This window comes from Hypanus sabinus, chromosome 18 (genome assembly GCF_030144855.1).
Source record: "Hypanus sabinus isolate sHypSab1 chromosome 18, sHypSab1.hap1, whole genome shotgun sequence".
Taxonomy (NCBI): domain Eukaryota; kingdom Metazoa; phylum Chordata; class Chondrichthyes; order Myliobatiformes; family Dasyatidae; genus Hypanus; species Hypanus sabinus.
The window spans coordinates 36,220,634-36,246,017 of NC_082723.1; the positions used below are offsets into that span (position 1 = coordinate 36,220,634).

The 25,384-nt window shown below is 43.4% G+C and overlaps 1 protein-coding gene across 1 annotated transcript in view; it reads right to left on the reverse strand.

The window, feature by feature from the left end:
• Window positions 1-339: 339 nt before the first annotated feature.
• The window catches only part of LOC132407488 (allograft inflammatory factor 1-like), a 42,946-nt gene continuing 17,901 nt past the window's right edge, over window positions 340-25,384 (reverse strand). Inside the window, exons 4-7 of the mRNA XM_059994103.1 lie at window positions 19,107-19,173; window positions 16,393-16,434; window positions 13,201-13,363; window positions 340-2,341 (exon numbers count right to left, since the gene is read on the reverse strand). Of these exons, the coding sequence (XP_059850086.1) occupies window positions 2,254-2,341; window positions 13,201-13,363; window positions 16,393-16,434; window positions 19,107-19,173 (360 nt within the window). The 3' untranslated portion in view covers window positions 340-2,253. The remainder of the gene's footprint in view (window positions 2,342-13,200; window positions 13,364-16,392; window positions 16,435-19,106; window positions 19,174-25,384) is intronic.

The following is a 25,384-nucleotide window of genomic DNA, read 5'->3' on the forward strand; positions in this document are numbered from 1 at the left end:
GAAGGCACACACTCAGTGAATCAGGAACAGCTTCTTCCCCTCTACCATCCATTTCCTAAATGGACATTGAACTCATGAACACTACCTCACTACTTTTTAAACTTGCTTTTTTTGTTACTTATTTTAACTTAACTATTTGATGTCCATTACAGTAAATATATATATTTACTGTAATTCCATTTATTTTCTCAATATTGATTTATCGTGGATTTCATTGCACAGCTGCTGTGAAGTTAACAAATTTCATGACATATGCTGGTGATATTAAACCTGATTCTGATTTTGATTTTGACACATTCAAACAATAATGAATCTCAACCTTTATTTGCTCCATCAGTATCCATAGTCAGGACACACACCTCAATGTGTCTGAGACAGAAAAAACTTTTGATGAGATCTTGTTACACCAGGCAGTCAGTGGGGAAGGTTCGATATTAATGCAATTTCATTATCAGTTACACATCTATTCACATGAGTACCACATCAATGAATTCCGCTATTAGAGCTGTGAAGCGTTACAGCCAATTATTCGAAATAAACATTGGAATGTTTATGGTTGAACAAAGTGAGACTATTTTCCATTAAATAATTGGTTTATTCCGCATCTGAAGCTGTACAAAATCATGAAATGAATCATTATTCCTACAACACAATGTACTGAAACCTCCACATACAGGGAGATGAACAATAGAATAAGGAGTTAGAAACTATTTCCAAAACTAATGAGCTGAGAGAACTAGAAATAAATTGTACATCAGAGGCAGGAAAGGTGGCAGAAATGGAGTGGTATTGGCCAACTTAATCAAAGATTATTAACAAAACATTAAATATTACAAAAGCAAAAAGGATTTACAACAGTGGAACCAGAACTCTGAGATTACTTATTTAATGGTGGCAAGATTATATATTGAGATCATATTGGTGCAGTCACATAGAAATCCATATAATCCTTCCTCATGTGTAAATATTATCGTTGATCATCATTCTCAGTCCCCCACACCCCTTAAGCATCCAAAAGTCTACCATTCTCATGCACAAATGCTGGAGGAATTCAGCAAGTTGTGTGTTGCTCTGGATTCCCAGTATGTACAGAATCCCGTGTTTATAACATGCTGTTCCTCCAGCATTTTGTGTGTGTGGCTCTTGATTTACAGCATCTGCAAAATCTCTTGCGTCGATAATTCTCAACTTTTACTCACTCAGGTTGGAACAACTTTGTCTGTACTGTGTTGTGATCTGCAGGAAATCTTTACAAGGTTAAGAAAATATTTTCTTATGTGGGTGCAGGAGAAAATACTTCCACTTCTGTTGAGAGTGAGACATGGGATCCTAAAACTAAGTTAATCAAATCAGACACCAAATGGAAGATAGTAGATAGAAATGAGGCCGAATGGACTGCAATTAAGCATAGAGATGGGTTATCTCTGATTACCCCTCCCACACCACTGTTTAAGGTAGTGCCACCAGATATAATGAGCACCACATGAAACAGCAGCAACTTATTAAGGGATAGGAAGGAACTGGAGTACCGATCTATTTGAAGAATACCTCACCAGGCTTTGAAAAGTAATCACCTTATGCAACCCAGATATCCCAAAGTTCTTCACTGAGAATTACTACTTTTAAAGGGCAAGAATGGTAATGAGTATTGGATATGCAGCAGACTCCTAGTGTTGGTAGAATGACTCAATAATCTACTGTGATGGTGTTGGTTAGAGAAAATCCTCAGCCATGACACTATGTAGAAACCACCTTTTCTTCAAACGCATGCGAGGGGAACCTTTTACAGCTACTTCAGAGAACAGTCAAGATTTATCCAAAAGCTGTACCTCTGAAAATGCTGCATACCTTGGGAAAGATGTTGGCAGTATTGACTGAGGACTGAAATCCTTGGAGTTTGAAACTACATCTTCCTGGCTCCAAAGTAACAATGCTATCCAAGGAACCAAACGTGAAACTTAAATGGTGTTTTCTATTGAAGGTTAGGGGACTGCAAGGAAAAGGGCATTATTATATCCAAAACTGGCCAAGCCTGCTGGATATTGTTAGATTGATAATTATGCAATTAGATGAATTTGAAAAATAGCAGATAAAAATGCTGAGTCTCCACTGACAGGGGCTGCAAAGAGCTCAGTTTGCTGTAATCCCATTCACCCACCGCTTCAAAAAGGCCAAGATAAAGCATCCCACAAGGCTACTGACAATCCAAGAAATGTGCATTGTCATTCCCAGGTCTTCATCAGCAGCTCAGAGTCACGGGAGGCTGGAGATGTCCCTCTTAGCAGGAGGTCTTGTGGGTTTTGAACCATTTCCGTCACTTCTTCCTTCAAACATCATAATTCTGAAAAGAAATGTTTTAGCTTTAATTTAATTTTTTAAACTTGTGGTATTAGAATCAAAGGAAATTTTCAAACAAGTCTTTTAGTGCAACTGAATAATATAAAAATATGGGGGGGGGGAGGGGAGCCTTCACTTATATTAGCAACACACTCAAAATGCCGGAGGATCTCAGCAGGCCAGACAGCATTGATGGGAAAAAGCACAGTCGACATTTTGGGGCGAAACCCTTCGGCAGGACCCTTTCATAAATGAAAGACTTTCATTTATACTGTTCGTTTCCAAGAAATCTCAAATCATTTCACAGGCACTGAAATAGTTTGGAATGCACTTAGAATGACAGTGCTACAACACAGGAAACAGGATAGCTAATTTGTGCACAGCAAGCTCCCACAAATACCAATCTGATGATGACGAGTCAACTCACACCATAACTTTGCTTATTCTTAAACCGTGCTGGGGATGTAGCCTGTGAGAGTTGAAAGGGCTTTGGTTTATATCTGGAAGACTGTACCTCTAGTGGTGCATCCCCCTAAGTACTGTTTGAGAATATTAGCCTGTATCAAGCACGAAGCACATCAAGGCAACTGGACTTGCTCTGTTGTCCAGAAGACATTTCGCCAATCATCCCAGAGGCTTCTTCAGTTCTGATCCATGGCGGGTAGTTTTTAAACTCTGTGAGTCGTTTAAAGGTGTAGTGATCACATGAGAGTCGTTAGGAGTTGTAGAGGTAATGAGAGGGTCCTTAGTCTTATAGTCTGATAGAGGGGTTAAAGAAGCCGTCTTTGTCAAACTGGAAAACCCATTCCTGAACTGAGGAGGTGGGGTACCACACCACCTATCAGCTACTTACAATGCAGTCTTAACATCAGTGTCTCCACAACAGTTCCGGCCTCCATTCACGCAAAGATGAGACTAATGACCTTCTCATTACCTCTGCGACTCTTAATGACCCTCATGTGATTGCTATACTGTACCTTTAAACAACTCAGAGTTTATAAGCCGGAAAACTACCCACCAGGGATCGGACCTGATGAAGCCTCTCAGATGAGTGGTGAAATGTCTTCCGGATAACATGGCAAGTCCAGTTGCCTTGACTTGCAATGCCAGTGATGACTGAGAACCTTCATAGATGAGCATCGGTCTGTATTTCTGTGTTTTAAGACTCAGCTGCCGAAGACATTTAAAGGCCACATATCAACACCCACATTGTCTCACAACCCCAGCCCCATCGAAGTGCCCACAGTCCAGTTCCAAATTTTATAAGCAGGGTAATTATTGACAGCACTATCTTTCAGAGACGGGATGCAAAGGGTACACTGCAGAGCAAATAAAAGTAAATTTCCTCAGGGATCAGCTTTGTTAAAGTTCAATTCCTTACAATAATTGCAGGATATTTTCTCAAGAAACGTGCATGGAATTGAGTATAGTCACATATAAAACAAGCTCAGATGTAAGCTCATCTTGCAGTCAGGAATTTCCCAACCTTCTCCCTTCTGACTGGCTGCCAATTGCAAAAAGGATCTCGAGATACTCGAGATCATCTGGCCTTTGGATGTTGTGAAGGAGTGAATTCTCTAACAGCAGCAGAACAGTTTAACAAAGACAAACACCTGAGATCGGTCCCAGGGAAGAGAAAGGAAGGTGTGAGAAAGGGCAACGAATGTGAAACAACAGACCAGAGGAACTCCAACACATGAGATTTCTGCAGATGCTGGAAATCCAGAGTAACACACACAAGATGCTGGGGGAACTCAGGTCAGGCAGCATCTATGGAGAGGGATAAAGAGCCGGCATCTCAGGCTGAGACCCTTCATCAGGACTTGCTGGAGGAACTCAGCAAACTGAGCAACATCCATGGGAGGAAAGGAACTGCCAACATTTCAGGTCCAAACCCTGCTTTAGGACTGGGAGTAGAGAGACAAGGTAGAGGAGAAGGGAAGTGGTGACAAAGGAGTCCGAGATGATTGGAAGACTTGGAGGGAGGAGAGGAGATGACAGGGAGGTTATACCAGGTAGGGGAAGGGAGCAAAGGTGGAATTGGGAGGCAGTGACAGGTGAATGAGAATGGAGGCAGGTAAAGATGGCAGATGGAACAAGGGTGGGGGGGGGAGAGCAGCTGCTGGAGGGGGATAAGCAGGAATGCCTAGGACTAACACCACCCCACTCAATCACAATTGACTGATTTCAAGGGTGAACTGTGTGTAGTGCATTGATGGAACCAAGAGGGGGAGGGGGAGATCATAGGTGGTGGGGAGTGAGTTTGAGGTAAAGGGAACAAAACTGACAGGACTGGAGGAGGATCGGAAGGAGAGAAGGGGTGGTGGAACAACTCACTGGATGTGACAAGTACTGGAAATTAGAGTTGTAGACTAGCCTGGGTTGCCCTCCACTGTGCATTGGGCCTCTCCTTGGCACTAGACAATGCTGAAGATGGACAAGTCAATGTGAGAACGTGCAGGGGAATTGAAACAGCACACACTTGAAAGCTTAGGAATGCGATTGCGGACTGAGTGTAGGTGCTCTGTGAAAATCACCCTCCCTTTACCTGGAGAAAATGTGGCGGCATTTCATTGCAGGTGTATACTGAATGTGGGGGCTGAAAGCGTGAAAGGCGAGGACTAGGCAAACTCCATCTCTGTACTTTCTGCGGGGAGAAGGGACGTGAGCAACAGTATGAGACACAGGAGATGGTTCATCAACCACAGCAGAAAGGGAGCCACACTTCCTGAAAAAGGAATCCTGATATACAGATACCCTGGAATGGAAGAGCTCATCTTTATTTCATTGTTTGTATTTATTGAGATCCAACATGAATAGGCTCTTTTGGCCTTATAAGCCGCGCTGCCCAGCAACCCCCGATTTAACCCGAACCTAATCACGGGACAATTCACAATGACCAATTAACCTATCACACACTCAGCAATTCAGGAACAGCTTCTTCCCCTCTGCCATACAATCCCTAAATGGCCACTGAACCCGTGAACACCACGTCAAACACAAGGAAATCTGCAGATGGTGGAAATCCGAGCCACACACACAAAATAGTGGAGGAACTCAGCAGGCCAGGCAGCATCTACAGGAAGTACAGTCAATGTTTCGGGCCGAGACCCTTCATCCGTCCTGACGAAGGGTCTCGGCCTGAAATGTCAATTGTACTTCTTTCTATAAACACTACTTCACTTTTTAAAAAATGATCTAAAATATTTTTAATCTAACTACTTAATATGAATATACTTACTGAAATCAATTTACTTCTTTCTTTCTATATTATCATATACTGCATTGGACTGCGATATTTAACAAATTTCATGTCACATGCTAGTGATAATAAACCTGATTTTGATACGACTGGTTGGTCTTTGGGCCATGGGAGGACATTGAAACACACGGAGGAAAATCCACGCGTTCACGGGGAGAACATACAAACTCTTTACAGGCAGCGGCAGGAATTGAACCAGGGTTGCTGGTACTGTAAAGCGTTGTGCTAACCACTACACAACCCTTCCATGTGGCAGACATGTAGAAACTGTGAGAAAGTGTAGCATCCTTACAAGAGACAGGGTGGGAAGAGATGTCATCTGTGGGAGTCAGTAGTTTTGTAGGAAATATCTTTATTTCCTGAGATGGAGGTGAAGAGATCTCAAAAAGGGACAGAGGTGTTGAGATGGTGAATAATCTATAGAGATAGGTTATCAAGCAATGTAAGAGGAAATTGAGGTATTAGAGAGGGTGAAAAAAAATCACCTTTTTCATCCTGGCACTGATGCAAGACATTCATCAAAATGAAAAAAATACTGAGAAGACTGAGATTTTTTGGTAAAAATAAAACTGATAGAAGTATTTGAAGTTTTCAACTGGTGTCATACTGAAAAGAGATATTTTCATTTATGGGTCTTACCGCATTTATAATCATCGAGGTTAAGTTATTTACAAATTAAATGAGGAATTCAGCAGAACCCATACTGTTGAAAATGTGGTAAGAAGTGGAAATGACTACCACAGTGATCAGTTAAGGGAAATAACAGTGATGTATTGAAGGGAAGTTGGATAAGGACCCAGGGGAGAAAGGAGCAGAGATTTTGCTGATAAAGGAAGAAGAGTGGGAGAATTCTTCTGTGGAGCATTATCAGCATTAATACCGGCTGATTCAGTGCTCTGCAAATCCAGGATAGCAGAGAGGGATTTTTTCATTACATTAAAATTACCTTCATTTGTCACGCACATACAGTGAAACGTGTTGTGTCAAATCAAAACATTGAGGAGTGTGCTGAGCAGCTCAGAAGTGTTGCCACACTTCCAACACCAATGAAGCTCACTAACCCTAACCATACACCTTTGGAATGTGGGAGGGGACCCAGGGGTCACGGGGTGAACGTGCAAACTCATTACAGACACTGCTTTACACTAACCACTGCTACCACGGATTTGGTGCAACGTGCAGTCTTACATCTACGCAATGAATTTCTGGGATACAATCGTGATCAAAATCACAGTGAAAACCAGGGACAGTGCAGTGGAATTATAAAAACAACCTAGATCCCCAAGGACCTCCCTCCGGGCACTTATCCCTGCAAATGGAAGAAGTGCTACACCTGCCCCCACACTTCTTCCCTCAACACCATCCCAGGCCCCAGACAGTCCTTTCAGGTGAGGCACCACTTCACCTGCGAGTCAACTGGGGTGATATACTGTATCCAGTGCTCCCGATGTGGCCGTTTATACATTGGGGAGACCCGCTGCAGACTGGGAGACCGTTTCGCCGAACACCGGCGCTCGGTCCTCCAGCAGTGGCGGGATCTCCCTGTGGCCACACACTTCAATTCCACAGACCACTCCCACTCCGACATGTCTGTCCATGGCCTCCTCTACCGTCAAGATGAGGCCACGCGCAGGTCGATGGAGCAATACCTTATCTCCCGCCTAGGTAGCCTCCTTCCTGCCGGCATGAACATCCAACTCACTGACCTCCGTTGATACCCTGCCCCCACCCTTACCCCCATCCCTATCTATTATTTTAGTCAGGTTCTCTTTCTCTCTCTTTTCCCCTCCCCTCACTATAATCTCTCCCTCCAGCCCCACCTTTCTTTCTCTTTTATTTCCCATAATTCTCCACCTTCCCCTCCTAGCCCATTTCCCTCCAGCCTATCACTTCCCAGCTCTCTAGTTTATCCCTCCCCCCACTTCTTATCCCCCCTCGACCATCCCATGTTACTTCACTCCTGCTGAAGGGTTTCGGCCCGAAACGTTGTCACTACCTCCTCCCATAGATGCTGTCTGGCCTGCTGAGTTCTGCCAGCATTTTGTGTTTTTATTTATTTCCAGCATCTGCAGATTCACTCGTGTAACCTAGAACCTGCATAGGGTAAGACAGGTTTAGTTTGAGTTTTGGACAACTTGATAGAATTCAGTGCATTAGCAAAATCCAAGTGGTATAATTTAGCACACTGTGAAATCCCAGTCCACTGTGGAAGAATTCAGGAAACTCCAGAACAATTCCTGGCAGATATGGCAGAATTCATTCCCGGAAGTGCAGCACGTTCCCTGTAATTCTACCTCCACAGGCAGAGGCTGCAAGTGCATCACGACTGATTGGTCTACTTACAGTGCCTCACCTGTCACACAGTCCTTTCACTCCGGTTGTTGTTATAGCTAATTAGCAGTTTGGTAGTGAAATCACTGAATCCTAAACACGATCCTTAAGTCGCATTATGCGTTGAAATCTTGGGAACAATCTGGCCACTCAATCCCTCCCTATTGTCCTTTGGATTGTACTGTCCACCAAATCACATCATGTGCTTGTACTGGAACTTGGCATTGATTTAAGCCCCACACTTCTGAGATCACACTGTGCACTAAATCTCACCATCCAATTCAGAGATGTCAATCTGTCCTATCTCTGGTAACTGTTTCCTATTGTAGCTTTGGCTACTGAAAATAGAGGCACCTCTTTCTCCCTTATTGGGGGAGAGAGAGCCTGTGGTATGTCGAATACTGGGTGAAACGCCAAGTCTTTGGGGTACTGCAAGTGTGTCTTTGCTGTTGCTTTGCTCATGCTTGAGTGCTCGGTTGTGGGTGCCGATGCTTTTTTTTGCCGGTGAGGGGAGGGGGGATTGTTGCTTGCCGTCGCTTACATGTGGGAAGGGGGAGCTGTGGGGAGGGACTTCTGGGGTTCTAATATTTAACTGTCATTCATTCTTTGAGGCACTCCTCTGTTTTCGTAGATGGTTGCTAAGAAAAAGCATTTCAGAGTGTATATTGTATACATTTCTCTGCCGTTAAATATAGCTTTGAAACCTTGAACCACGTCATACCCACCAGCAAATTCTAGACCAGGGGTTCCCAATCTTTTTTAAGCCATGGACCCCTACCATTAACGAGAGGTCCTTGGACACTAGGTTGGGAACCCTTGCTCCGAGATTCACTCGGAGTGCAGTGGAGTGTCTAGGCTTTCACATCTCTGTAAAGGAATGTCATTAAAGTGCAATTCAAATCCAAACAGAGGAAAAGCCTGGTGAATGGCTTAAATGCCTGCACTCATTCTAAATCAATGCAGCCCCCTCATTTTGAACTGAGTGACTTGCAGCATGATACATCAGCCCACAATAATCCATTCATCCCACTCTGTTATGGAGTAATTTTATTCTCTTTTAAATGCAGCAAGTGTAGGCTTGAGGTTAGCCAATGAGAATGCCACAAATGATATCACGAATATGAAGCAAAGAGAGAGTATTTAGTGACTCTTCACTATATTCCTGCTTGGGCTTTATGTTCCATATTTCAAGCACCATCCACAAATATAAATCAAATGTTAAACACCTCCAGCTTGCTTAAATGCAATAATAAACTGATAAAACTAAACTATTCTGTTTCACAGTTTAGAATTCTGTACACAGTTCTTGATCCTTCAGTATAGAGAATGATATAAAAATACTCAGCTCCTTCAAATGGGGCAAACTATCATAGCTTTATAATTAGTCCAAAAGTAAAAAGATTGTTACAATGACATCATATAATTGAGAATAGGTTATTACTTATTGATGCCATTACCAACTTAAGAACACCACCCTTTTCCTCTATTCCTTACTCTGACTTTTTACTTCTTCTCACCTATTACTTCCCCCTGGGTCCTCTCCTCCTTCCCTTTCTCCTACAGTCCACTCTTCTCTCCTATCAGATTCTTTCCTCTCCAGCCACTTGGCTTCACCTATCACCTTCCAGCTAGCCTCCTTCCCCTCCCTCCACCTGTCTATTCTGGCATTTCCCCACTTCCATCTCAGTCCTGAAGAAAGGCCTCGGCCCAAAATGTCAACTGCTTATTTATTTCCATCAATGCTGCCTGACCTGCTGAGTTCCTCCAGCACTTTGTGCACGTGGCTTTGAATTCCTAGCATCTGCAGACTTTCTCATGTCCATGATAAATGGAAAAATCTGTCTTTGTATTAAATCTTTATATGATTTCAGAACATGCTAAGCATTTCACAGCCTATCAATTACTTTTTTAAGTAAAACCATGTCATAAGATGGAAAATTTATATGCCAAATTGCTCACAAGTCGCACAACTTATTTATATTGTAGCTTTAACATTGCAAAACATCCCAAGGCATTCCAGAGGGATAATTATCGAAGTAGGATATTCTATCACATTGCAGTGAGTAATCAGATAGGAGGGATTTAACAGTGGTCCTGTGGAGATGAAAGGAGACGAGGAGAGCTTTTGAAGAAAATGTCTGAGCTTTGGGGATGAGCAGCTCAAGGCACAATTATCAATGAAGCAATGAAAATCTCAGCAATCCCAAATCAGGCAGTTACGTGCTGCAATCTTAGATGTTCATAGGGTTGGATGAGGCATGACAGTTATTTACTATGATATCTCAGTAATTGTTAAGCTGCTGACACAAAAAAAAATCTGATCACAAAGGAAAAAACAGTTCTTACAGATGCCAAGGTTTTCAGAATACAACTCTCATTTTAGTTCCAGTCAGTACCAGTGGTATTGGAACCCTCAATCGTCAGTGTCAATAGATTTCAGTGTCTCTGCCTCTTCATGAGACTTTTGCTGGTTCAATTTTCTAAAGGTTGGGAGTTTCTAAATCCTCTCCAATGCCTTCTCTTAATTTCTGAGGCTAAAGGTGACATTTACAAGAACCTCCAAAACAGCAAAGCATTAAGCACCCAGCTGCCATGCGAGAGACTGGCCAGTCATAATTACCTCTCCCTTGTCATTCATACATCTCCTTCACTTAATTCTGTCACTTCTGCCAATCAGCTTCCCCTCTCTCTTCCATCTTCTCAAAGACCACCCCCTTAATTCTTTCTGCCCTCAGAGGCAAAACACGTTCTAACTTTGACCTGATATGTTAACTGGGATTTCTACTCCACAGACACTGCTGATCTGATGTCTTATCCACGCCCATGCCTGTTTATATGGAAGGATATCGGTAGCCCACGGCTCATTGGTGGCATTCCTGCCTCAAAGTCTTATGGCTGATAGTTTGACTCTGAGCAGCCTTTACTCGACAGTGACCTCTTGGCCTGACGTCCGGAGCAAACAACAACCGAGGCTGGGTAGAAAAGAGACTTCCCGCACAACCTCGGCACTTTACAGATTGTAGCCACGGTTGTTAGGCAGGAAACAGGGGAGGCAATATAGCCCACAACAGCCTCTCAGAAACATCAACATGATAATACACAAATAATCTGTTTATGGTGATGTTGGTTGAGGGATAACCACTGACTGGGAAAAACCTCCCACACTTTCTTCAGAGAGTGTCATGGGATCTTTTCAGTCTGCCTGAGTCTCTTTTAAAGTCTCATTTGCAAGATGAAACATTCAATTCATTGAACACCTGCCTTTGGAATTTAAATCCTACCACTTCCACAGCTGGTTGAAACAAATAATGTTCAGTTGCTGTCTATACTTAATCTTGTTCTAGGTAAACACAGAAAATCCCTGCTACACACAGTCTGCTAACTAGGTCAAGCTGCACTCTTAAAAGGGCAATGTTTAATATTAGGACAGAATGTAAATACTTATTAAAACAAAATGTCCGTTGTCTTAAATGTGAGTGATGGTCAGTTTTTGAAGATCAGAACATGTTCTTCCCCATTATAAACAGGAGAGACAGGCTGGGCCCCATTGTGGCAAGGTAGTTAAGAGTCTGTGCTTAAAAGTCATTCTGGTCAAATACATCATTGTTCTCTGAAGAATAATTGGCCTACCTGTGAAATCATGTATTACAACACCTCAGTCACAATAAGTTCTGGATTCAAGTCCCAATTCATAGAAACCTAAGTCCAAACTAACAGTCCATTAAGGGAGGATAAGCTTTTCACCTGAAATATTAAACCGAGGTCTTTCCTCCCTTTCCATTCAGCACAGGTGGGGGGTACTTCCCATTGTCTTGGTCAGTTATCTCTCAACCTACATCACTGAAAAGAATTTAAAGCAAACTGTTGGAGGAACTTGGGAGGTCAAGCAGAGTTTGTAAGGCAAAAAGATAGTCAACAGTTCGAGTCAAGAATCTACATCAGGACTGAGTGTATTAAGTCCTGATACAGAGTCTCAACTCAAGCCAAAGAATCAACTATCTTTTTTCCCTCCATGGATGCCACTTTACCGCTGAGTTCCTGCAGCAGAGTTTTTTTTTGTTGAGATCCAGTTAACTAGAAAGAAAATTATTGACCATTTCTGTGTTTTGTGGCTTTAAACTCCTAATAGATCATTTAATTTCCAGAGTCCTCCTGAGCCTTTTCTAACAATTTGCATCATTCAGGAAATAAATCAAGATCAAAGTACATTTATGATCAATGTACGTATGCAGTACATCACCCTGAGATTAGTTTTCCCATTCTCTTCATGACAGGCGTAGATCGTGTGGATCGCCAGAGGCTTTTTTCCCGGGGCTGAAATGGCTAACACAAGGGGGCATAGTTTTAAAGTGTTTGTAAGCAATTACAAGGGAGATATCAGGGGTAAGTTTTTCACACAGAGTGACAGGTGTGCGGAGTGCACTGCCAGTGACGGTGGTGGAGACAGATAAAGTGGGGTTTTTTAAGAGACTCTTTGATAGGTACATGAAGCTTAGAAAAATAGGGGGGCTATGCAGTAGGGTAATTCTAGGCAATTTCTAGAGTAGGTTACATGGTCGGCACAACATTGTGGGCCAAAAGGCCTGTAATTTGCTGTAGATTTCTATGTTCTATCCCATTAACTTCCCCAGTTTTGTATATGATTTGATGAAGCACTGCATTTCACAGCTGAAAGGTTTGGGAGGCTGAAGGAACATGTTAGAGAAAGCTAAAATGGAGAACAAAACAAGAACATGGAATTTGGTTGGATTCATGAACCACTTTTATTACTCCATCAACAAGAATGGGGAGAAGGTATGTGACCTGGCTCTTGTAAATCAGCAGAATGTAAAACTCATGGAACAGATAGGAAACAGTGGTGGAAGGGACTTTTTCGGGCAGATGGATGGATGAATGCCTCTAAATTAATGGAAACATTGTTCCGTGGTTTTCCAAATTAAATTAGATAACTAGCTGAAAGAATCTGTGGGGTGTAATCCGTAGGATTGGTGATTTGGTCTTACATTAATTAAGCTGTTGTGTATTCAGTGAGCCTCTCATGAAGCAACTATTTTATGGTTCTCTCTCTGCACAATAGTGCCCCAACTTTATTTTCATGGGCCCCAAAGGGGAAATCACTTCACAGTGAAAAACTTTGACTGGAACTCTTTTTGACTTATCACAAGTGGATTGCGAAGTGGAAGTGTGCCCAGCTTTTACCAGAAATGGCCACCAGAAGGAGCTTGGTCAGTCTTAGCAAGGTGGCAATGGAGGCATTGCCCAGTACTCACAATCTGAGGACTGCGGAACGCTTGCCCAGCATCATGATGACAAAGTTGCTGTAAGAGATAGTCTCGCTGCTGCCACCAGTAGCCTCTGCAATCATCTTCTTTACTTCCAGGTGAGTCTTGGGCACTCCTAGTTTCTCCAGCATCTGCTTCAAGCTCATTAAGTCTAAATCAATAGGAACAGCACAGAAAATCATCAGTAATCCTTCAAAGTGCACAGCCCTGACAAAGTCTACAAAGTACGTCCCTGGAAAACCATTTGGCCTGTTTGTCTTCTTCAGAAGATCATGGGATGTTATTCGGCCTGGGCCACCATTTTGAAGGCTCTTTCCATCCATTCCTATTCCGCCTGCCCTGTAATCTCTTCCTTTCCACACATTTATTTAATTCTCTAATCTCACCTTCAAGCTTGTTGCCTCTCACTTCATAGCAGGTGACTTCCAGTAGTTCGAGCCTGGCTTGATTTGCTAGAGTTCCCTGAAGTTCATTCCTTCAGGCTGGACTCCTGCATTCCACACGTAATCCGATCTCTGATAAGTGAATCTTCTAGATCTGCAGACGTGTACTATTCTGCTATCTTACTTTCATTAACAACACATCTCATTAAGAGATGGAAAGTCTGCAGATGCTGGAAATCCAAAGCAACATACTCAAAAGGCTGGAGAAACTCAGGAGTTGAGGCAGCATCTATAGAAATGCATCAGCTGCTGATGTTTCAGACCAAGACCCTTCTCAGGTCTGAAAAGGAAAGGGGAAGATGCCAGAGTAAAATGCTAGGGGGGTGGGGGGGGAAGGAGTCTAACTGGAAGGTGATAGGGGAGGTTGTGGGTGGGAAAGGTCAAGGGTTGGAGGAGGAGTCTGATAGGAGAGGAGAGAAAGGGAAGGAGGAGGGGACCCGGGGGAAGTGATAGGCAGGTGAGAAGAGGTAAAAAGCCAGAGTGGGGAAGAGGGGAGGGCGAAGGAAAATATTTTTTTTTACGGGAAAGAGAAATCGATATTTGTGTCATCAGGCTGCAGGCTACCCAGACAGAATGCAAGGTATTGCTCTTTCACTCTGAGGGTGGCCTCACAAGAGGAGACCAAGGGTCAACATGTTGGAATGGGAATTAAAATGTTTGACCACCAGGCAGTTCCACTTTTATCGGATGGAGTGGAGGTGCTCGACTGAGCGTCCCCTAATTTATGACAAGTCTCATCAATGTAAAGGTGGCCGCATCGGGAGCACAATAGACAACCCCAGTGGATTCACAGGTGGAGTGTTGCCTCGCCTGGAAGGACTGTCTGGGCTCTGACTGGAGGTGAGGGAGGAGGGGAGTGGGCAGGTGTAGCACTCGGGCTGCTTTTGCAGGGATAAATGCCAGTAGGGAGATCAGTGGCGAGATCGGACAAGGGAATCGTGGAGGGAGTGATCACTGTAGCAAGAGGAGGGGGGAATACATTCAGTGGTGGGATCTCTTTGGAGATGGTGGAAGTTGCGGAGGATGCGGATGTGTTCGATGCAGAGGCTCATGAGGTGGGAGGCAAGGACAAAAGGAACACTGATCGCTGTTAAGGTGCCGGGAAGACGGGGTGGGTGCTGATCTTCAAGAAAAAGAGATGCAGGGAGCAGTGTCAATAGTGGAGGGAGGGAAACCAGCTCTTTGAAGGAGGAGGACATCTCTGGAACAGAAAGCCGTGTCCTGGGAACAGATGTGGCAGAGGTGAAGGAACTGAGAAAAGGGAAATGGAGCTTTCTCCCTGCTCATGATTATATGTAAATAAGCAATTACAGTCAATATTTCCATTTGGGGTTTCAATGTGCTTGCTGTGCATTGCATGCATTCTTTGGGGTTTCACTCGAGAGCTTTTTATACAGGAAAATGCACTGGCATTTTGATTGATAAGATGCAATAATATCTTTCATCTGCTTATCTTCCTCATCCAGCTCAATATAAACTCCTCGCTCCTTTTTTCCTGTTTCTTGCAGGGAAGTCCAGTGACAAGTGCTGTTTTCAATTGTTCCAAGTATGTACCATCTCCAGTGAAGGCAATGGCTCAAGCCCATGTGCTATTTCAATTTGAAGGGATCACTCCCAGTGTTTAGTCGTCAGATTCAAACATGGAGACTTAATGGTCTGGTTTTGTCAATCCAATATCGTTTTAGACTCCATATCTCCCTCATTCACCCAAAAACATTATAGCGATGTGTTTTTTTAAGTGGTGTGTTGTGACCTAGAATGCATTGCTTGGAAAATTGGCAGAAAGTGCTTCAATCAAGATTTTCAGAAGAGTGTCAGGAAAAAGCATGGAGGGAGACTAATTGGAGAACCAGCAGTGAATGGTTTCTGAAGAAAGGTCTCAGCCCAAAACGCCAACTGATTATTCATTTCTATAGATGCTGCCTGACCTGTTGAGTTCCTCCAGCATTTTGTGTGTGTGTTGCTCTGGTTGTTCGGCCTGATTCTTTGGTTCTGTCATAAAACTATCAAGATGAACTCTTGCAAGCTGCTACAATGGACCAGTGAGGAAGGAACTAAAGCACACTGGTGCCAATTTGTTGATACGCTTGGTCAAGAGTGGTTCAAGGCTCTGGTCTGGCTGCTTAGTTTTCGAGACTGTATTCAGTTATGAATGTCATAACATTTGAGGTCGCTGCAGGCCTCAGGATCTCTCAAGCACACACCACCATTCTATATTCTGGCTGATTTATAGCCTCAACTCTGATTTGCCATGTCACCCCTTAACCCTTGATTCCTTTGGGGTTCAAAAACCTAAACAGTTATTTCCTTCTATTTTGGTCAATAGTCTTAAATCTCCTAACGTAACTTAGTGTCAAACTTTTTGCCTGATAACTTCCCTGCCAAGTTCAATAGAGCATGTTTTCACTTTGAAGATACATATCTTTGTTGCTCATCATCTTGAAAGGAATTTGTCAGTGGAGAGTTTGCTAAGTGATGCTGATTGGTGTGAAGATAAAGGAGACCCTTTGAGTTCAATTAGAAACACATCCTTAGAACAAGGGAGCCAGACCAGCCCGATCTGAACCAATAGCTAACTTCACTGAGATTGAATCATTGACTATTTCATGCTCATGACTCTGAAATGGTGAAAAACAAGAGCGGCGTTGGCAGAAATAGTCACGTTACATTCTGAGCCATCTCACTTTCATATTCAAGATTATCAGGTTGATACAAGTGTGCAAATGCCAGAACTCACCAATGTCACCTTGGTCGTTGAGATCAAATTCCATAAACTTCTCTACAATAAAAAAATGTTATGGTGAATCTCAATGTACTGCCAGAGCACAACAACAAACATTTAATCGCAGATAATTCAAGGTTCACATTATTTATTTATTGAGATACAGTATGGATTAGGATCTTCCAGCACTTTGAGCCAGACTGCCCAGCATTCCCCGACTTAATCCTACCCCAGTCACGGGTCAGTTTACAATGACCACTTAACCTACCAACCTGGACACCTCAAGGACTGTGGGAGAAAACTGGTCACAAGTTCCTTACAGACTGATGCAGGAATTGAACCTAGGTTGCTGGTACTAAAAAGCATTGTGCTAACCACTATGCTCTCATGCAAAGGAGTAAGTTTCCAGTGAAATAGCTCTTTTAAGTTCATTAAATAATCTGAAGGACTGCAGGAATGATCATCAAAAGTTAAAAAGAAACAGACATGGTACCCCTTCGAAAGAATCAATTGTATTGTCAAACCGAGTCTCAAAGAATATCTTAAAGAGGGAAAGGGGGGGAAGTGAAGTGTAGAGAGGGAGACAATGGAAAATGTGATATTGATGAATGAGAGAGAGAGGCAAGAAGAGTAATGAGAAGAGGGGGAGCAAGTTGGACAGAGGGGTGAGTATGGGCAGAGAGGAAGGGGAGTAAAAGATTAGAGGGGGGATAAGGAGGCAAGGGGACACTGTGGGAGAGGGTGCAAAGGGGAATGATGAGGGAGAGTGATGGGAAAACGAGATGAAAGCGAGGGGATGGAAGGTGAGGAAGGAGGGGTAAGGAGGATACAGCAGAGAGGGACAGGGAAAAGGGAAAGAATGAGAGGGAGGGGAAGAAAGGGCAGACAGCAAGATGGAGAGGGAAGAGGAAGTGGGATACAAAGAAATGGATTGTCTTGAAAAGATTGGGAAGGAAATTCAGAACTTGATGCCATAGAAGTTACATGTATTCAGGAGATTAGAACAGAGAGTTTGGTCTCCTGTAAGCGATGCCTTCGACAGCACAATGATTCTATGAACAGATGTTCTGTCTCCACTTGATCTTAATAAACCTAGAAATAAACTGTTTAGCCTAGAACCGTATACCAAGCAAACAATTCTGCTGCCAAGAGGGAGCCATGGTGTGTTCCTTTAAGATCAGTACTTTGAATAGTTGTAAATAAACATATCAAGATCAGTTAAAAGTTTATTGCTATGTGTCAAAGGGCAGCAGAGGGAAGTGCTTGCTTCTTCCGTTTTGAAAGTTGCCTTGAACCTGGCATAGTAGAAGGGTGAACATAAGGACGGGTGGATACACGTCAACGTGTCTCCTGTGGTTTGCTGGGTGTTGTCAAGCATAATGGGATTGAAAAGCAAGTTTCAAATCTATCCCTTTAGGAACAATTCTGCAAACATTCAGATGTTCAATTTCTCAAGTACTCCTTTTCACTACAGAGCTGAAACATTCGACATCCATTCTGACTCCCTCCCCCCCCCCCCCCCCCCGTTTTACAGCTGCAATAGCTATATGACATCTCATATCAACTAGTATAAAATGATTCAGAGTCACTGAGTCACACAGGGCAGCAACAGATCCTATGGCCTTTCACATCTACACCAACCGCAGGCACAATGCCTTCTCATTGCTGCCACCAGGGAGGAGGTACAGAAGCCTGAAGGCACACACTCAGCGATTCAGGAACAGCTTCTTCCCCTCTGCCATCTGATTTCTGAATGGACATTGAACCCATGAATACTACCTCACTACTTTTTTAAATCTCCGTTTTTGTACTACTTATTTTAACAATTTAATATACACATATAAACTTACTGTAATTCAGTTTTTTTCTATATTTATCATGTATTGCATTGTACTGCTGCCGCAAAGTTAACAAATTTTGTGACACATGCCAGTGAACCTGATTCTGATCCCTCTTACATTACTCTCATCTTCCCCACACTTCACCAATTTTCCTGCAATCAACCTACATTGCGGCAATTTACAATTGTACATCTTTGGCGTGTAGCTGCAAGTCAAAGCACCTGGATAAAATATATTTGGTCTCCAGGACAGACGCACCCAAGGGAAGATTTTACAGATAAAATACTAAGGTATTAATAAATGAAAACAGATAAATACTGAAATGGGAAGTTCTAATTCAATAGCTGGTTCAAAAACTGGCACAGTTACAACGGGCCAAATGGCCTCTGCCATGAATCTAACAATGCACTATGCTGCCTTCTTGAACAGCCTTCAGGGAGATAATGTGACCACTCTCTTGAATTTATTTGATCAAAAATTCAAAATAATGTGACAGCCACTTCTATTCTCCCCGGTCAGTTAGCACAATGACCCCAACGATCAGCGATACAAATCATCCCAGCAAGATCCATGGTAAAGAACAAGGAGTTAACCAGCACCACCAATTGATAACTGAATTCAGCAAGATCTTTGTGACAGATCCCAAGGGTAAAGGCAAAGTAAATTGAACAGAGAAATGCAGGAGGTGTGGGACAATTTGCTTGTAGATATTCATTAAATATGCACACCCACAGGAAACACTATCAGCATTTAGTGATATTCAGCAACATGACAAAGGCTGATGTGATAATGACACCAATGGGCTTGAACAGGATTAGTGTGGACAATCGGGAATTGCAGAGCATGGCACCAGTTTCAACGAGGAAACAGGGCTATTCTGTCACTTACTTTTGAAAGATTCCAGATTTTCTGCTAGATTTTCTTCATCTTGATACTTTTGGTCTTCCAGAAACTCCTGGAAGAGAGAATTTCTAAATGTAAAAATGATAGTACACTAAACAGATGATTTTCACTGAGAACAGATCACCAACCACAGCTTATAAGCCTGCCAGTGACTGGATCAGTCCAAAACTGAACAGGAGAAACTCAATTCCCATTTCGCAGCCTTGGGGGTCCCAGAGAGCTCTGATAGTTGAAGAAGAACTTCTGACATCGAGTCACTGTAGTAATGGCGGGAACCACATCCACCAATTTGTACCCCACACACTCTTACAAAGTACTGTGATAATGACAAGATAATCTGTTAGTAACATTAGAAGCCAAGAATGTGCTCCTTCGAGGGCACCAAGGAATCTGAAAGAGCTGCTTGGGCACCAATTTCATCTTTCATCCAAAAGATAGGGCAGCTTAGGAGTCTTAATTTTGTCTCGGGTCTCTGGAGTAGGAATACTACTCACATACTCCTGCCAGAAATAAGATTACTACCCTATGTGGCCTATATAATTTAGATTTAATATATAGACATTATCCACTGTCACCTCATCCAAACAATACAACCTCAGCCAATGCTAAGCAGCTATTCACATATTCATTCCATCACTGGAGGTCTGATATGTCAACCAAAGCCTCCAGCACAGATTGATGCTCAACACTACACCACAGCTACACAAAGGAAAGACAGAATGGTACAGGATCGACAATTTTTATGGCGTGAGATACAGCAAAACCCTAGATTGAGGCAATTTTTCTCCTCTGGAACAGAGAAAAAAAGGAGATTTAATAAGAGCATTCAAAATTATGGGGGCTTTTGATTGAGTAAAGTGGAAGGTTTGGGGAGCATACAGATGAAAGTAGAACAAGAGAAGCTGAGGTGCTGATTCCTGGAATGTGTTGCCTGGAAGGCCAGTGGCTGCGGTTTCACAAGTAACTCTCAAAAAGGAATCGGATACTTGTTGAAAAGGGAAATAAAATATCAAAGTTGCATAATTAAGAGCAATAAGCGGGGATACAGAATGGGGAGCAGGGGAGATTGGAAGGCCCCTTCAAACCACGGTAGACAATGTGCCCTCACTGCTGTGCTGTAGGATCATGTGAAACAAATGACTGATTCAGGACCAGTAAGGTGATGCTTTCGGTAACACAGCACCCCGTCAATCGCTGGCCAAGCAACACCTGATTCGTCCACTTTTAAGTAACCGAAGGTCAAAGATGTCTATTTGGCATTAGCCCAAACCTCTAGAGCTGCTGGCGTTGAAACCCAGTACTTCACTTAAAGGGTAAATCAGGACGTTGTTTGGAAGAAAGTCATGAGGGCTTGGGGGTGGTGAAGCTGTACAGTGGTTTATCTTGGCTCCAGTTCATTGGCATTCTCAATACCGACAAGCCAATACTTCCAATGAGAAACCGTTTAGAGTTAATGGACTTGTGCTGACACTACTCTCTTGCGACCCAAAGCAAGGAGACAAGGCAAGTTTGTAATTTGACCTCTTTTGAAATAAATTAAAAAGTGAATTCTGGAGAAAATGAAACAGGATAGAGATGCTTTAGGGTTTTTACTGTCAGGAGATGGATGAGTAAACGGGGTTTATAAATTCAGGCAATTTTGGCATTGGCATCATCCCCTCAAAGAATTGTTAACTTGTGGACAGCTGCTCTATACGAATGTTTTAACATTGGGGGCTGGAGACTTCATAGATGAGTCTTTTACTCAGGCTTCTGATGGTAGATGGGTGAACACCAGGAGAAGTAAGGGGAGTAAGCAGTCAGTGACCTTTCCCCACAGCAACAAGCAAACCCCTTTGGATAATGCTGGGGAGGGGGATATGACCCATCAGGGCACAGCAGCAGGACAGTGGCACTGTAACCAGCTCAGGGGCTCAGCAGGGAAGGGTAATGTCAGGCACAGCGGTCTTGGTAAGAGACTCAATAGTAAGTTGGGGGGGGGGGCCCAATAGGAGATTCTGTGGCTGTGAAAGAGAAGCCAGGATGGTGTGTTGCCTCCCAGGTCCAGGGTCCAGGAGAACACAATGGCTGCAGAAGATTCTCAAGAGGGAGGATGAGTAGCCAGAGATTGTGGTGTACAACGGCACCAATGACATACCGTCGGCCCTCCTTATCCATGGGGGATTGGTTCTAGGACCCCCCGCGGATTCCAAATAACGTGGATGCTCAAGTCCCTTATTTAACCTGTCCCAGTGCGGTGGTCTTTAGGACCCAGCGGAACCCCGGACTTTACTTAACCTGTCTCAGTGCAGTGGACATTAGGACCCGGCGACACTGCTCTGAATCCCCAGTGTTTCTGTTCACAAAAATAATCACGATTGAAAATAAAGTGGAAGTAATAAAGCGATTGTAAAGAGGTGAAACGCTATCGGTCACTGGAAAAGTGTTAGGCTAGTCGGTCAACGATCGGAACAATTTTAATGGAGAATGTGAAAGGTCCTGCCCCGATGAAAGCTACAATTACTACTGAGCAACACAGTGGTTTAATTATTGAAATACGTATGTTTCTTAAGTGTTTTATATGCCTAGAATGGTAAAATATGTACTATATACCAAGAAAAATGTTTGACTAACTGAGGCTAAATAATACCAGATGTACCTGTTCCGACTTCAAAACGGACTCAGGAATGGAACTCATTCATAACCTGGGGACCGCCTGTACTTTTAAGTCATTTCTAGATTACTTACTGTGGTGAACTACATATACCTGTCTGGACACGCCCCCGCTGACTGCTCCTGTGGCTCCTCCCACAGACCCCTGTATAAAGGTGATTGGAGGTACTGCTCCTCCCTCAGTCTCCAGGATGTTGTGTGGTGGTCTCTTGCAGCTAATAAAAGCCTATTGTTCGCCACCCGTCTCCGAGAGTTATTGATGGTGCATCACTTACAATACCTAATACAATGTAAATGCTATGTAAATAGTTGTTATACCGTATTGTTTAGGGAATAATGACAAGAAAAAATAGTCTGCACATGCACAAACGAGTGCTGGAGAGAGAACTTCCGGGTTTTCCCAATCCGTGGTTGGTTGAATTCGCACATGCAGAATCCGCGGATAAGGAGGGCCGACTGTATGTAGAAAGAGGGAAGAGGTCCCGCACAATGAGTATAGGGAGTTAGGGAAAAGGCTGAAGAACAGCCTTTTCTACCCGTAAGGTAGTCATCTCTGGATTACTGTCAGTGACACACACTAGTCAGGGCAGGAATAGGATGACGGTACAGATAAATGAGTGGCTGAGGAAGAGGTGCAAAGGGCAGAGTTTCCGATTTCCTGATCATTGGGAATCTCTTCTGGGGAAGGTATGACCCTGTACAAAAAGGGCAGGGTACACCTGAACCCAAGGGGAAGCAATATCCTTGTGGGCAGATTTCCTAGAGCTGATGGGGAGGGTTTAAACAAATCTGGCAGGGAGCTGGTGACCAGAGCGATGGGGCCGAGGATGGGGCAGTAGGTATACAAGTTGATGCAGTGAGACTGAGCGGACGGACAGGCAGGTGACAGGGCAAAGCTGGAATCAGTGGGATGAGGTTAAGTGCAACATGGGGGCAAAAATCAAAAAGGACAGTGGGTGTTATATTTAAATGCACGCAGAACGCAGAAAAAGGTAGCACAATTAGAGAATGGCAGGTATGTCGTAGGCATCGTGGAGACGTGGTTGAAAGAAGATCATACTTGGGAGCACAGTATCCAAGGACACACCTTGTATTGAGAGGATAGGGATGTAGGCAGAATGGTGGGGTGGCTCTGTTGGTAAAAAATTAAATCAAATCCTTAGAAAGAGGTGACAGGATTGGAAGATGTGGAATCCTTGTGGGTAGAGTTAAGAAGCTGCAAGGATATAAAGAGCCCAATGGGTGTTACATACAGGCCCCCAAACAATAGGCAGGATGTGGAATATCAATTTCAACAAAAAATAGAAAAGGTATTTAATGAGGGTAATGTTATGATAGTCTTGAGGGCTTCCAATATGCAGGTAGATTGGGAATATGTATCATGCTGGTGCTGGATCCCAAGAGAGGGAACTTGTAAGATGCCAATGCGACGGCTTTTTAGAGCAGCTTGTGGTTGGGCCTACTGGGGGAAGGCAGTTCTGGACTGGGTGTTGTGCAATGAACCAGGTTTGATTAGGGAGCTGAAGGGGAACTCTTGGGGAGGCAGTGACCTTAATATGATAGAATTCACCCTGCAGTTTGAGAAGGAGAAGGAAAAATCAGATATGTCAATACTACAGTGGAGTAAAGAGGCACGAGAGAGGAACTGGCCAGAAGTGATTGGAAGGGGACTTAGCAGGGATGGCTGGAGTTTTTGGAGCAATTCTGAATGTGCAGGATAGATATATGCCAAAGATGAAAAAGTATTCTAAAGGGAGGATGAGTCAGCCATGGGTATCAAGGGAAGTAACAACAGCATCAAAGTGAAAAAGAGGACACATAGTGTAGCAAAAATTAGTCGGAAGTTAGAGGATTACTAAGCTTTTAAAAATCAACAGAAGGCAACTAAAGAAAAATCATAAAGAAAAGATGAAATATGAAGGTAAGCTAACCAAAAATATCAGAGGATACCAAAGATTTTTTTCAGAAATATACTATAAAGAGTTAAAGAGAGGCAAGAGTGGATATTGGGCCACGGAAAATTACGCTGGAGGGGTAGTAATGGGGAACAAGGAAATTACAGATGAACTTAATAAATATTTTCCATCAGTCTTCACTGTGGAAGACACTAGCAGTATGCTAGTAATTTGAGTGTCGGGGGCAGAAATGAGTGTAGTTCCTATTACTAAGGAGAAGGTGCTTGTGAAACTGAAAGGTCTTAAGGTAACTAAGTCACCTGGACCAGAAAGACTACACCCCAGGGTTCTGAAAGGGATGGCTGAAGAGATTGTGGAAGCATTAGTAATGATCTCTCAAGAATCATTAGATTCTGGAGCAGTTCCAGAAGAGTGGAAAATTACAAAGGTCTCTCCAGTCAACAAGAAGGGAGGAAGGCAGAAGAGAGGAAATTAGATGCCGATTCGCCTGACTTCAATGGTTGGAAAGATGTTGGAGTTAATTATTAAGGTGAGGTTTCGAGGAGGCACGTAAAAATAGGCCGAAGTCAGCTGGGGAAACCTTATCTGACAGATCTGTTGGAATTCTTTGAGGAACAAACAGGCAGGACAGACAAAGGACAGTCAGTGGATGTTGCTTACTTGGGTTTGCTGAAGGCCTTTGACAAGGTGCCACACATGAGGCCGCTTAACTAGATTCTGTGCTGTGCAAAAGCCTTAAGCACATATAGCTAGGGTGCCTAAGACTTTTGCATCATACTGTAGTAATTTTACTGCTGCCACGAAAAATAAACAAATTTCATGGCATATGTGAGTGATGCTAAACCTGTCTCTGATCTGGGTCTCTCTTGTGGACTGAGTGTGGGTAGGGGGCAGGGAGAAGACAATCATGGTTGGGAAAAGGGGAAGGGAGAGGGGAGGGAGTGTGAAGCACCAGAGAGAAATTCTGTAATGATCAATAAACCAATTGTTTGGAATCAAACTAACTTGCCTGGTGTCTCGGGGCTGGGCGTGTCTGTACCTGCGCCACCCCCTCCCCTGGCACTCCTTCTCTGCCACCTGTCCCACACCCCTCCCGCGATGCTCCATCTTCACCATTCCTAACATCCTTTGCTCCCGCCAGATTTACAACCACAATCTCTGCCTCATCTTGACAAATGCAGTACCGTACTGTGAAAAAGTCTTAGGCACCCGAGACTTTTGCGTAGTACCACAAGAGCCCATGGTTTTACAGGAAATATACCAGCATAGATAGAAGATAGGCAAACAGTCAGAATAAAGTGGGCTTATTCTGGTTGGCTGCAGGTGACAGGGATTGGTACTGTGACTGCTCACTATATGTCAATGATTTGGATGACAGAAGTGATGCCTTTGAGACCAAGTTTGCAGACGATACAAAGATAGGTGGAGGGGCAGGTAGTGTTGAGGAAGCAGTGAGTCTGTAGATGGACTTGGACAGATTGGGAGAATGGGCAAAGAAGTAGCAGATGGAATACAGTGCAGGGAATTGTATGATCATGCACTTTGGTGAAGGAATAAAGGCATAGTCTATTTTCTAAATGGGGAGAACACGCAAAATCAGAGGTGCAAAGGGACTTGGGAGACCTTGTACAGGATTCTCGAAAAGTTAACTTACAGGTTGAGTCAGTGGTAAGGAAGGCAAATGCAATGTCAGCA